This window comes from Marmota marmota, unplaced genomic scaffold, assembly GCF_001458135.2.
Source record: "Marmota marmota marmota unplaced genomic scaffold, marMar, whole genome shotgun sequence".
Classification (NCBI taxonomy): domain Eukaryota; kingdom Metazoa; phylum Chordata; class Mammalia; order Rodentia; family Sciuridae; genus Marmota; species Marmota marmota.
Genome location: NW_026000020.1, coordinates 3,884,698 through 3,897,468, shown reverse-complemented (window position 1 = coordinate 3,897,468; position 12,771 = coordinate 3,884,698). Strand labels below are relative to the sequence as shown.

General features: G+C 43.6%; 1 protein-coding gene across 1 annotated transcript; it reads left to right on the top strand.

Annotated features, from left to right (window-relative positions):
* Nucleotides 1-1,290: 1,290 nt before the first annotated feature.
* On the top strand, nucleotides 1,291-12,480 carry Nms (neuromedin S). The gene is made up of 7 exons (XM_015499617.1): nucleotides 1,291-1,366; nucleotides 4,450-4,505; nucleotides 8,432-8,455; nucleotides 8,550-8,603; nucleotides 10,260-10,334; nucleotides 11,840-11,875; nucleotides 12,433-12,480. The coding sequence occupies exons 1-7, from the start codon at nucleotides 1,291-1,293 to the stop codon at nucleotides 12,478-12,480; spliced, it is 369 nt and encodes a 122-aa protein (XP_015355103.1).
* Nucleotides 12,481-12,771: the final 291 nt, after the last annotated feature.

Below are 12,771 nucleotides of genomic sequence, written 5' to 3'. Positions count from 1 at the left end.
ACCTGAAATTATTTTTTAAAAGTCCATTTATTTAAAAAATTATATAACATGACTTAGGCAAAGTAAACTAACTTAAAAATGACCAAAAAAAAAAAAGTTTTAAAACGTGTGTGTGTGCGCATGCATACATACACACATAATATTAACGTGTTTGAGGCACTAAAATCTTTCAACAGTTTTTACTTACCCCCTAGTCTCAAAATGGGCAAAAATTAGAGGTGGGCGTACCTGGGGGTGGGGTACTATTTCATGTGTGCCATATATATATATATTATTATTTTTGCAAGATATAGAAGAGTTCATTTTCCTTCCTTCTGTCCTATATCTAACCCTAAGGAAACATAAAACAACACAACATTTTTAACTAAAATCTTTACAGATGTGACTGGGCCCAGGCATCTCTGAGTTCACATTCCTGCTCTTCTCCTTGATAGCTGAGTTCCTTAATCTCTCCTAGCCTCAGTTTCGTCATCCTAAAATGAGGACAACAACCCTTTTATCATGCATTTTCTGCCAGAACTGCATGGAGCAATCCATGTGAAATGCTTAAAACAGATCCCAACATGGAGGAACTCAGCAGACGGGGTAATTTTATTTTTATTATTGTTAAATAACAACATCACCAGGCTTTCTTGAATACTGACAATTAGAAATATTTAGCTTGTTCGTAGAAACCAATCGGGAAAAACCTTAAAGAGGCCAATTTCTAACTGTGATTGAAAGAAGGACAACCGAACTCTAACTGAACTTTTGGCTTCTTGAAATATGACATCCAGGACTCCAGATGTTGTCCTCCTTGGGTGCACCAAAGGATACAAAACACCCTTTGTTAGTGGTGGAAAATAAACTCCTTCCTAGGAAGTAAGATTTCGGCATGCATGAGAGCTTGTAGATTTATGTCCATTTCTTTGATTAAAAAAATAGAGAAAAGGCCCTTCCTGAGTCAGAAGTGCTCCTCAGGCCATTATAGCCTAACAATTATGACTCTCCACTTTTTATTTTTATTGCCAGTTGGAAAAGATGATGCTCTACAATGCTTACACCAGGAGGATATTATTCTACAAATAAGGGCCCAGCGTGACATCTATGAGAAAGTCAGGGTCCTCCTGCGTCAAAGCTGATCGGTGCTCAGCCAATGGGCTCCAGGATATTGCAAGTAAAGGCACCTACTGACTGGGCTGGTCAGACACGGGGCGGGGGTGGCCTGCGCCTGGGGAACTTGGAGAAATGCTGGACCCTTGTCCTAGCAGCACACGTCTGTGGCCAGCAGGGAGAAGCCAGGCGGTAACGATGCCTTGTCTTCTTCCCCAGTTCCTTCCTGTCTTGGCCGTCTACTGCTTCTGCATGCTGCAGATCCCTTCCTCAGGTAAGGGGACCATGGCCTCTCAGCAACACTGAGACTGACCTTGACCCTCAGGGCAGTTCAGGAGGGGGTCAAGTTTCTCTCCTCCACCTACCTACCCCTCTTTCTGCCCTCCTGCTTTCTGGCGATCCTTGGTGCGATCCTTGGCTCAGTTTATTTCTGACCCTTTAAGGGAGGGTGGACAAGGGGAGATGCCGCCGCGGGACTGTGCGTACACAGCTCCAACCCCAGAGGTGTCCTGCTGCGATTGGGGTGTGAAGGGTGAGGCATGGCCCTATGTGGGTTGGGGAAGACCCCACTTAGCGCTTTGTGGTCCTGGAATTCTTAAGACACAAGAACCGAGGAGGTGACCCTGAGTTTGGAGTCCCAAAGACTGGGAATGGTCCGGCGGCTGGAGAGGGGTCGGGGGAAGAGCGCGCACAGGAGCGGAAAAAAGAAATCTTTTCAAAGCCTTTCCCCGGGGCAGGTCCCCCGAGCGCAGAGCTGAAGCCCGTGCGTCTGCCCGGCGCGGGTCGCTGTCCGAGGTGCTGGCCCCGCGCGGGCGCCTCTCACCAACTTGAACCGAGAGCAGTTTGCTTGGTGTTTTTCCTCCTTTTAAATAGTGCGTCCTGGTTGCGCAGAATAGTGGGTTCGTTGTTGCATATTAGATCACGTACTTGCATGATTTGGTCAGTTTCATGGCCTATACCTCTCCTTCCTCCCTCCCTTCCCCTGGCCCACATCTATTGTTCTCTTCCGTTTTCATGAAATCGACATCCCCTGATTTCATGAAACCCCACCCTGTGCCTCTCTAGCTTCCACATGCCAGAGAATATACGATCCTCGGCTTTCTGAGGCTGCCTTATTTTGCTTAACCTAATGCTCTCTAATTCTATCCATTTTCCAGCAAATGCCATAGTTGCGTTCTTCTTTATGGTTGAATAAAACTCCATCGGGTATAGATACCACATTTTCTTGAGCCGTTGATGGACGCCTAGCGTGGTTCCATAACGTGGCTACTGTGAACGGTGCTGCTATAAAGACATGTCCCTGTAGCATGCTGGCTTTAATTCTCTTGGACAAATACTGAGGACAGGTATATGGCGAGAACCAGTGCATTTGTAGGGAACCAGCAGAGGGGTCCGGGTTTGTATCCCTAATGCATTATCAGCATCTCCAAGTAATTTTCCACAGGATGCAGGGAAGTGTGTTGTGGCAGAAAAAACTATGGTGGGAAACATGGACTATTGCAAAATTTTAGATTTTTTTCCATTCAAATTTTGATTTAGAGGAGTAGAAAATCTTGCAAATCTATTCAAAGGGAAAACATATTCCAAACATTAGTATGCTTGTTTTTCCATGCCCCAATTTTTAATCACAAAATGTGGGCATTGCAAGGAGCCGTGGAGGTCATCAGATTTGACATCACCCAGAGTGTAGGTTTCCACTCTGCAGTTCCCCTGCAAAGGTCTTTTAGATTCTATTTGATTACTTTCAGTGACCTCCAACTCACTGCCACCCTAAGACAGCCAGCTGCTGTGTTTTCTATGTTGCAACAGAATCCTGTTTATATTACCCTGTTGAAAATCCCTTGGAAATTTGTGGTCACCTTTTTTGGTTTTTGTATCAGGACTGAACTCAGGGGCACTCCACCACTGAGCCACAGAACCACCTATTTTGTATTTTATTTGGAGACAGGATCTCACCAAGTTGCTTGGCTTTGAACTTGTGATCCTCCTGCCTCAGCCTCCTGAGCTGCTGGTATTACAGGTATGCAGGCATGTGCCACTGTCCCTGGTGATCTTTATCTTTTCATTAATACAAACCATCTCAATAAATTCTTATAATATTGGTTTCCATCACTTTGCATTATTGAACCATTGCCATCATTGAAAACTTCTTTATATTGAGCTGAAATTTGATAACATGTAGCTTCTAGCCTTGAGCTCTATGTCTGTTCTTTGGTAATATATAAAATAAGTCTACGATTTCCTACTTTTGGCAGTTCTCAAAATAGTTGAAGGCAGCTAATATACACATCTTATTTTTTTCTCTTTCCAGAGAAATTTATGATTAGTTATTTTACTTAAACTCTACCTTATATTCTCTCATTTCAAGCCAGACTAGTACTTTTCAAGGCTTAAACACTATTATTTAAATATAACATAACTTCGCTTTCTCTTGACTAATAGATTGCAGGGAGCAAAATACCATATAGTCTTTTTTAAAAATGTAAACTTCTCTTGGGAGTAAATTCCTTGTCCCACATTTTAGAAAAATCCAAACTTGAGGTTTGATATGTAGCCATTGAATTTCACCTGGTTAGTTTTGACCTGCCAGGTTGATTCTCTCCACTGTAGTATTAGCTTTTCCTCCATGGGTCCTATCACATGCAAATAGGAAGACATTTTCATTTAAAAGTTGGATGGAGTCCAGCTTCATGCTGACCCCAACTTTTCCCAGAACCCCACCCCTGGAGGACTTGACCAGGAAGAGACAGGTGTCTGACCTCTCAAAAGTTCCAGGTGAGTCTGAGGTACAGACCCTGCTGACACCATTTTCTGATAGTCTATCCTTATAAGTTTCATCAAAAGATAAACCAGGTCTCCAGGCACCTTATAGGTGATCCCAGCGGATCAGAGGCTGAGACAGGAGGACTTGGAGTTCAAAGCCAGCCTCAGTAAAAGCAAAGTGCTAAGCAACTCAGTGAGACCCTGTCTCTAAATAAATACAAAATAAGGCTGGAGATGTGGCTCGGTGGCCGAGTGTCCCTGAGTTCAATCTCTGGTACCTCGTCAGGATAAACCAGGTCCCCCCTTTCTGATTTGCTAATCTATACTGGGAACTCCTGAAAATTAAAAGCCAAGCTGTTTTAAATTAACATTGTGACAAATCTCAGATGGCTAGTGGTAAGTAGACCTGTGTTTTCTTGTAAATCCTCTTAACAACATTGTATCACATCTTACCTTCCCATTGACCCCATTGTATGGTTCTTTGAGGGTTTATTGTTTCAATAAAATCTCTGTTTGTTTTTCATGGCAAAGGCATAAAAATAAGTGCTGTGACCTCTTTTCTCTAATTGATGTTTTTATTATTTCTCATCCTAGGAGTTTCTCAACCTTCAGTGGAGCCTCCAGATGGTTTGAACACTGTGCAGCTTGAGGTACGCTATTGTTAGTACGGTGAGATTTTTTATGTAGTCTGGGTCTCAAAAATATCATGTGGATCATGTTCACTTAAATTCATTTTAAGGTCAGATTTTTTGTTGCAGCAAGAACTCACTGCTGCTGTTTCCATGGTCCCATTTAAGGCACGCTGACGGTTGGGTTGAAATGCGCTGCCATTGTAGGAGAAAATCATCCTGTGTTCATAAATGGAATTTTAGAATTTTAAATATGTTCTAGTAGAATTTTATTGGCCAAGAAATTCATTCTTTGATTTGTTTCCCTCATTTTGCTCTAGAGGCTGGTATATTGTCTGAATCAGCAGGCAGCTCTCTTTAACCAACCTAAGGTAAAAAAAAAAAAAAAGCTAATATAAGCTTGATAGTTCTTATAAAAGTGCATGATCTTACATGACAATTTATATCTTCAATAAATTCCTTATTTTGCTACCTACAGGAGAACGCTGTGTGTGTATTTAGGTGTGTATGTTTGTGTGTGTAAGGATATGGGTTTTAGGAAATACCAAATTTTTCTCTTAAATATAAACTACCATAAAATTATTAGTAGTTCATGTGTATTACAATTATCATAACCACATACAATAAAATTAATCACATATCATGATTCATTATAAATTTGTATAATATGATAAAGCAGTTCTCCAAAATAATACATCTTATGTAAAGGATCTAATAGTAACTCCAACGAAAATAGATCAATGGATACAAAGTAAATGTTGATCTAATCAAAAGTTCAAAAGGGAAATTGTGAGTCTCAGCCTGGTTCATCTTTCCTCACCTGGAGCCACATCTCTGGCTTCCTTACCTCCCACCTCCAACACACCATGCTCCAGCCACAGCCAGCATCTCACGAGTCCTCAGGTGCACCAGGCCCTCAATGTCTTTGCACGGTGTTTCCCTTCACCAGAGATGCCTTTGTCTCCTTCACAGGCTGCAGTTAGGAGCCCAGACTCTAAAACCAACTACCTGGGCTTGACGCCCAGCTCTGTTCAAACTTGGGGTTTTCTTAACCATTCTGTGCCTCAGTTTCCTCATCTGTAATATGGACATAATGGTTGCACCGGCACACATGTTGTGAGGATCAGTTGGTCTAATGTATGTGAAGTGCTTTCAACAGTGACCAGAACATGAAACATGATAACTTATCATTAAGTGGTTACCATTGTCTTTTTTAAGTTGTTTTGTGATACTGGGATTAGACTTAGGAGTACTCTACAACTGAGTTACACCCTGGCCCTTTTTTTTTTTTTTTTTTTTGGTACCAGGGATGAACCCAGGGGTGCTTAACCACTGAGCCACATCCCCAGCCCTTTTAATTTTTTTATTTAGAGACAGGCTCTGGCTAAATTGCTTAAGGCCTTGTTAAATTGGTGAGGCTGACTTTGAACCTCCAATCTAGGCCACCCAAGCCACTGGGATTACAGGCATGTCCCGCCACACCTGGCCCTTTGTATTTTTTTTTTTTTTTTGAGACAAAGTATCACTAATTTGCCCTCAGAATTGCAATCCCCCCACCTTGGCTTCTAGAGTTGCTGGGATCACAGGCACATGACACCGTGCTTGGCACCGTGGCCTCTTGATGCAAGTAATTCTCCTTCTTCAAGACTCAACTATCACTTACTGGTCAAACTTCACGAATGATCATGCCTGTTTCTTCTTGGCTCCAGTTTGCCATTAGCAATATGTGGAGACAGTTGTCATGACCGTCCCTGTAGCCTTGGTTCCTGGAGCCAAACTCCAAGGAGAGAACTCGGAGTTCTCCATGTCCTTGGTGCTGCCTCCCCCCACCCCTTAGTAAGGGGGCTCCTTATCCCACACACAAGGCCGTGAGGGTCTCCCCTGCAAAAGCAGAGGCTGTGGGGTTGTGCTACCCACAGCATTAAACTGGGTGGTGGGGTTCCTAAGTGCAAGGCCCCCTTGGAATGACTTTCCTTCCAGCGTCTCCCTTTGTCCACAGTTGATCTCACTCATATGGAGAGATGGTGGCTCTTCCTGGGCTTGCTGCTGCCCCAAGATGTGATCTTCAGCATTTCACTTCCCTTCCTGGGGCTTGGTTCCCTCAGCTGCCCAAGGGCTACCGGAGTCACCTGGGCTCTGTGTCCTCTGTACCTGTGCCTGTTCTGTTTTCCAAAAGAAGCCAGGTCTGTGAATCCAGGGAACTTTTATCTTGAGGCAATTCAGAGAGTAGTGATGACATTCTACAAGTAAGGCCACCTGCAGACACTCTTCGTGTCTTGTGTCACCACATGAGATTAGATGTTAAGTGGGTAAAAGGGCAAAAGGTTGTTGTGAACTGAATCCTGCTATTCAGTCAAAAAGGGTATTTATTGAGAGCATGTCACATGCCAGGGGCCAGGGATACATAGTGACCCAAATAAACCAAACCACCTGCTCTCATAAAGTGTATATTTTAGTTGGGGGAAATGAATGAAAAGATAGGTGAGTAAAATCTTATACATGATTTTTTTTTCTTGGAAAAATAAATAAAAAGTAAATAATGAAAGGAAGGTACATAGGAAATGTGGGGAGGGATGATTAGAATCAGGAAAACCATTCTCATCTTCCTCATTTTTAGCTTGAAAAACAAAAGTAATTGAGTAAAGCTGATGAATATGGAACAAATAAAAATTGTTTGTGTACACATGTGCATGCATACACGCACACTACTGTGAACAGATACCAACAGGAAGACCAGAAGTGCTGGGCACTTTGGCACACACCTGTAATCCCAGCGGCTTGGGAGGCTGAGGCAGGAGGATTGTGAGTTCAAAGCCAGTCTCAGCAACAGCAAGGTGCTAAGCAACTGAAAAAGACCCTGTCTCTAAATAAAATACAAAATAGGATGTGGCTCAGTGGTCATGTGCCCCTGAGTTCAATCCCTGGTTCCCAAAATAAACAAACAAAGACCAGAAGTAGTAGACAATAAAAACATACTTAAGAAATGGTGGTTATAAAGAAGTAGGAAATTTGCACAGAGCCTCTGCTATTAATAATGCTGGTTAGTTCTATTGGATGTCTGTGCATGTACACCTACTAAGCTCGTGTGCAAGCGTGTACATATACGTGCATGGCTGACGGAGGGAGAGGATGCATTGCTACCGTCAGCTTGCACCAAAGAATCTCTCCACAAAGTTTGCAGAAAGATGTAACTGCGTTCACAGAAATAAAATTAGAAGTGTTGTTAACAACTTTAGTTTCTGTCTTGATTGAGGCTTGAGCTGATTCAAGAGTGTTTGTGGATAATGCGAATGATGGACACTATCTGGATCAGTGTATTTAAAGATCGTTCCCAGTAGTGATGTCACAGTTGTCCTCTTCAGCAATTTCATAAAGTATGGATGTGAAAACAGACACCAGCGTTTTGCAAACGCCTTCACAGCACACCAGTGAGTCAGATATGTCATGTAGATGCCTGCTAACCTCATCGACGAGGGCAGGGTGAGGCACTAACAGGGAGTTAAAAATGAAAAGTTGAGCTTTCTGCAAGAAAAGTGAAAATTCATGCAGAAAACTTTTGGAAAACAACAAAAATAGTTGGTTAGTTTAAACCCAACCTAAAAAATTGATTACTAGGATATAACCAGCAGCAAACCAAAGGCTACAGATGTGAATTGATTTCACTGCATGGTCAAGTAATCATCTGGGACTCAATTAGATTCTTTCTTTCATGCATTAGAGAGTAGGTTTTCCCCTTGAAAGATTGCAAAGGGATCTTGTTTTAAAATGATGATGTATTGCTGGCAACTTTCTGTATCATAAGATCTTGCACCAACTGTAGTCTTATTAAATTTGTGTAATGGAGGAATTACTTTTTAGATTGCACTATATTTCATAATGCATGAGTAAATTCATTAAGGTATATGGGAAAACCAGTCAGTCAAAATCCCTTTCAATTCTCTTTCTAGGATAATCAAGACATATTCAAAAGGGTGAGTAACCTCCACCCCAGAGACAAGGGTGTACAGTTTCCACATTTGAGCAAGTGACACTTGATACTGATATAACTTTTCTTTTCTTATTTAGTTTTTGTTTCACTACTCCAGAACTCAGGAGCCGACATATCCAGTTAAAACCAGGGTCAGTATTTCAATCATAATCTTCTTCTGTAAAGGTGACTTCTCCACATGCCTTTTTTTTTTTCTGGATTAATATATTTGTGCAGACAAATAGAAAAGCAGGGAACCTCTAAATACCTCGTAGTTAGTGTCTTCCGAGGTGCTCCCCAAGGCTGTAGGGATTGTCTCCGTCCTCCATGGGAGGGGGATGGAGGGTAGCAGACAGATCTGGAAAGTTAGGCACTAAACTACAGAAAAGGAAAAATAAGAAACAAGTTTTTTTGTCATGCACGTAAAAAGACGTGCAAGAAGAACTTGGTAAGTACTGTGCTCTGTTTTCATTATTCTAAATTATTTTCTATTTTTAAATTTTGAAAAGTGCTTTGTGGTGTGTAAAGTATGCTTCCTCCAGCAGTGACTCAGGGTGGTGCATCTTCCGGACTGGTAGGGTGTGCATGTGTCATGGGTTTAAGAACCATCAACCATCAACTCTTTCTTTTTCTAAATTTGAGTTAACCCCCGGAGCAGCTGGAGTAGGTGAATTTCTGTGAGCTATGATTTGAGAAATGTTGGGAAGATCATAGACTATAACTTTTAGTTTGGGTGCCCTGTTACTGGAAATTCCACCATTAAAAAGTCACTTATTTATATATTGAAGCCTTTCCAATCTGCAAGAAGATAGTTTAAAAGGAAAATACTCAGCAAAATGTTTTTTCCTTAAGAGGCAAAGACTCATCAGTATTATAGTTCTAGCAAGTGGGGATCAGGTAAGGAAGGGGATGTTATCAACAAAGGCCATCGCACCAAGGAGGGAGATGGAAAAATGGAAGGCGAAAGAGAAGCTCTGTGTGAAGGTCTACTTACTGCTAGCCATCTGAGATTTCTAACAATGTTAATTTAAAGCAGTCTGGCTTTTAATTTACCAGGAGTTCCCAGTATAGGTTAGTAAATCAGAAAGGGAGAACCTGGTTTATCTTTGGTGGGGAGGGTACCAGGGATTGAACTCAGGGGCACTGGACCACTGAGCCACATCCCCAGCCCTATTTTGGATTTTCTTTAGAGACAGGGTCTCACTGAGTTGCTTAGTGCCTCGCTTTTGCTGAGGCTGGCTTTGAACTCACAGTCCTCTTGCCTCAGCCTCCCAAGCCACTGGGATTACAGGCATGCTGCACGGTGCCCAGCAAAGAGTAACGTTGGCTCTAAACCAAAGCACCTAGGGAGGATTAATGAGGACTAGATAAGGTCAGGTGCATTCGCTTGGCATGAAGGAGCAGACACAGACAAGAAGTATAGGAAAATAAGGATGCCCTCCCGCTCCTCCGTGGAACAGGTGAGCCCATCTGGGGAGCAGGAATCTGCCAGGAGCTGCTTCTTTAAGACAACACACTTCATTCCAGTAGCACAGAGAGCTGGGGCTGATGCAAAGCCTCATTGACCCTCTGGGAATATTCATGACATGTTGGAATGGAACCCAGCTATCAAGGCAAGCGGTAGGTCTTTATTGAGAACATAAAACATCTGAGGCTTGGCTCTGAAATGGATTTTACTCTGAAAATTAAACCCATTTGTAAGGGAAGTGAGTTAAAAGGAACGCACACAGCCCTAGGCCTGCAAGTCCCCCTGGGGCTCCCTTGCAGCCTCCTGCCTGAACCTCTGTCCCTCTGTCCCTCTGTTGCAGCTGCCTGCTGTGCACCCGCTAATGCGCCTGGCCTCCAAGCTCGCCAGCAGAAAGATGAAGAGATTTCCGCAGCCAGTATGTTCTGAGCTTCTTCTACCATTGTTTTGTGCTGTACAAGTTCATTCAATACCGTGGGAAATGTGTGCCATTGTCTTGGGGCTCATTTTTATTCTCTCCTTGAATCTCAGGCTCCTCTCTTGGGGGCAGAGGGGAGCTGGGCAGGAGTGTGGCTCCTTTGACCTTGGCCTTCCTTTCTTTAACCCCCTGAGATATCTCAAAAGGCCATAAGGATGGGCCCCACTGCCAGCCGGCTCCAGGCCTCTCCTCTCTTCATCCAGAAGTTGTGCTTTGGCTTGGTGCTATTTTTCACTTCCGTCCTCCCTCCCAATGTGAAATTGGCCTTGGTAACTCCCATTGCCCCAGCTGCCCTTTGTCCACGTCTTAGAGTTATTTTTGCAAGTTTAGAGATTATCAGTTCTAGCCTGTTCAAATGATAAATCAAGGTTTTGCTGCATGGTAGGAAAAATTGATTAAAATTTCTTTTGGATACCCTGAGTCCAGGTAGGGTCACCAGCTCACTTTAGTTTACCCAGAACTTTCCTGGTTTTACCTTAAAAGTCCCAAGATCTCCCTCCTCCCAGGAAACTGCTTAGTTCCTAAAAACCTGGTTGTTCTTTTCTTCTTTTCTTTTCCGTCAGAACTGGGAATGGATCCAAGGGTGATCTATCCCTGAGCTACATCCACACTCTTTCTTAATTTATTTATTTATACCAGGGAGATTGAACCCAGGGGTGCTTAATCACTGAGCCATATCCCCAATCCGTTTTTCTTTTCAATTTGTATTTTGAGACAGTTGCTGAGGCTGACTTTGAATGCATTATCCTCCTGCCTCAGCCTCCGGAGTTGCTGGGATGACAGGCATGTGCCAATCATGCTGGGCTTATCCTGGTTGTTCATCTTAAGCACAGGAACAGTTGATCTCTTCCCCTGCTGACCACATGCAAGCTCTAAGGTCTTCTCTGTCTCAGCCCTTGCACCAGGCTCGTAGGCATAGAGCAAGCTGAAGATGCTGAAATGGGTTGTCATTGAAAATCTGCCTAAACTTGGCAGGGTGCCATGGTGCACTCCTGTACCATGTCCTCGGAGGCTGAGACCACGTGGGAAGATTGCAAATTTGAGGCCAGCCTCAGCAACTTAATGAGAGCCTGTCCCAAAATAAAAAGGGCTGGGGATGTAGCTCAGTGGTAAAGAGTCCCTGGGTTCAATCTCTAGTGCCATAAAACATTTTTTGTTTTTGGTCTAAACCCAGGGATCCATTTCATATTTGGAATTTTTAGAAGGTGCAAGAAAATTAAACACACCTGGACAGAAAAGGTAACTCAAATCAAGTAAACAAGCTTGGCTTCCTGAGCAGGAACTCGCATTTGGCCACAATGTTAGCCATTCCCTCCAGCTGCTTTTTTGTACCTGTCTTCCGACTACCTTGGAATGGGACCAGGGAGGAGCAGGCTCACAGCCAGACAGCTGCAGGTCGTGGACGAGGCTCCTGGGGAATTAACTAATGCCTCCTTTCCATGCAGGATCTTGGGGTTGCCTCCGTGGACTTTACCAAGAAGGTACATGAGCCCTGGAGACAACACAGCCCCCAAAGACTCCAGAGAGAGGGACAGGGAAATGCTTAGAGCCAAAAGCCCTTCTAGAACCTTCTGGGAAGAATGATCTCATGGTAGTTACCCTGAAAATAATTCCCTGGGCACTGATGTTGGGGTTTCCTTGGGTCCGGCCTGGGGCAGAAAGGAATCCCAGGGAGACAGGGAAAATGCCTCTGGCTGCGATTATGTCATCTCCAGTCCTGCAAAGAATCACATGGGGCCATCTGCCCTTGGAGATCTGCTCTCTGGCTCAGCGACCCATGTGACATTGTGCACACTTGGGGAGAGGTAGTCAGTGATTTCAACCTTGACCTTGCACCAGATTCACCTGGTTGAAATATAGATGGCTGGGCCCCACCCCACAGAGTCAGTAGGTCTGGGGTTGGGTCTGAGGATTTGCATTTCCAGGTGTCACTATGCTGTTGGTCTGGGACCATTCTTTTAGGAACGGTCTCCATAAACGTATTTGATGGACCTTTGATGCAATGTGGCTGCATAACAGTTTATGTTTTGTGTTGCAGGATCCCATTGCCACCTTGGGACGGCCATTTTTCCTTTTCAGGGTATAAGAGACTTTCTCACTTCTGTCTTCTAACCCCATCCACTGTAGCCATCCCTCTTTTGGTGTTACACCAAGGCAGGCATGGCCTTGATCCTGTGGTGAGCTGGTGTATAGTTGTGGAAACTCTCTTTTCTGAATTTAGGTATTGCCCACGTCCTGTGTGGGTGAGGGAAAGAGTTTCCCTTGGGTAGGTTGGGCTGGCTGAGCAATAACAGCTAAGGAAAGTAGCACAATGAAATAACCACAGAACACAGAAAGTAGTTTCAAAGAGCAGGCAGCAATAGGCAAAGCTGACCAG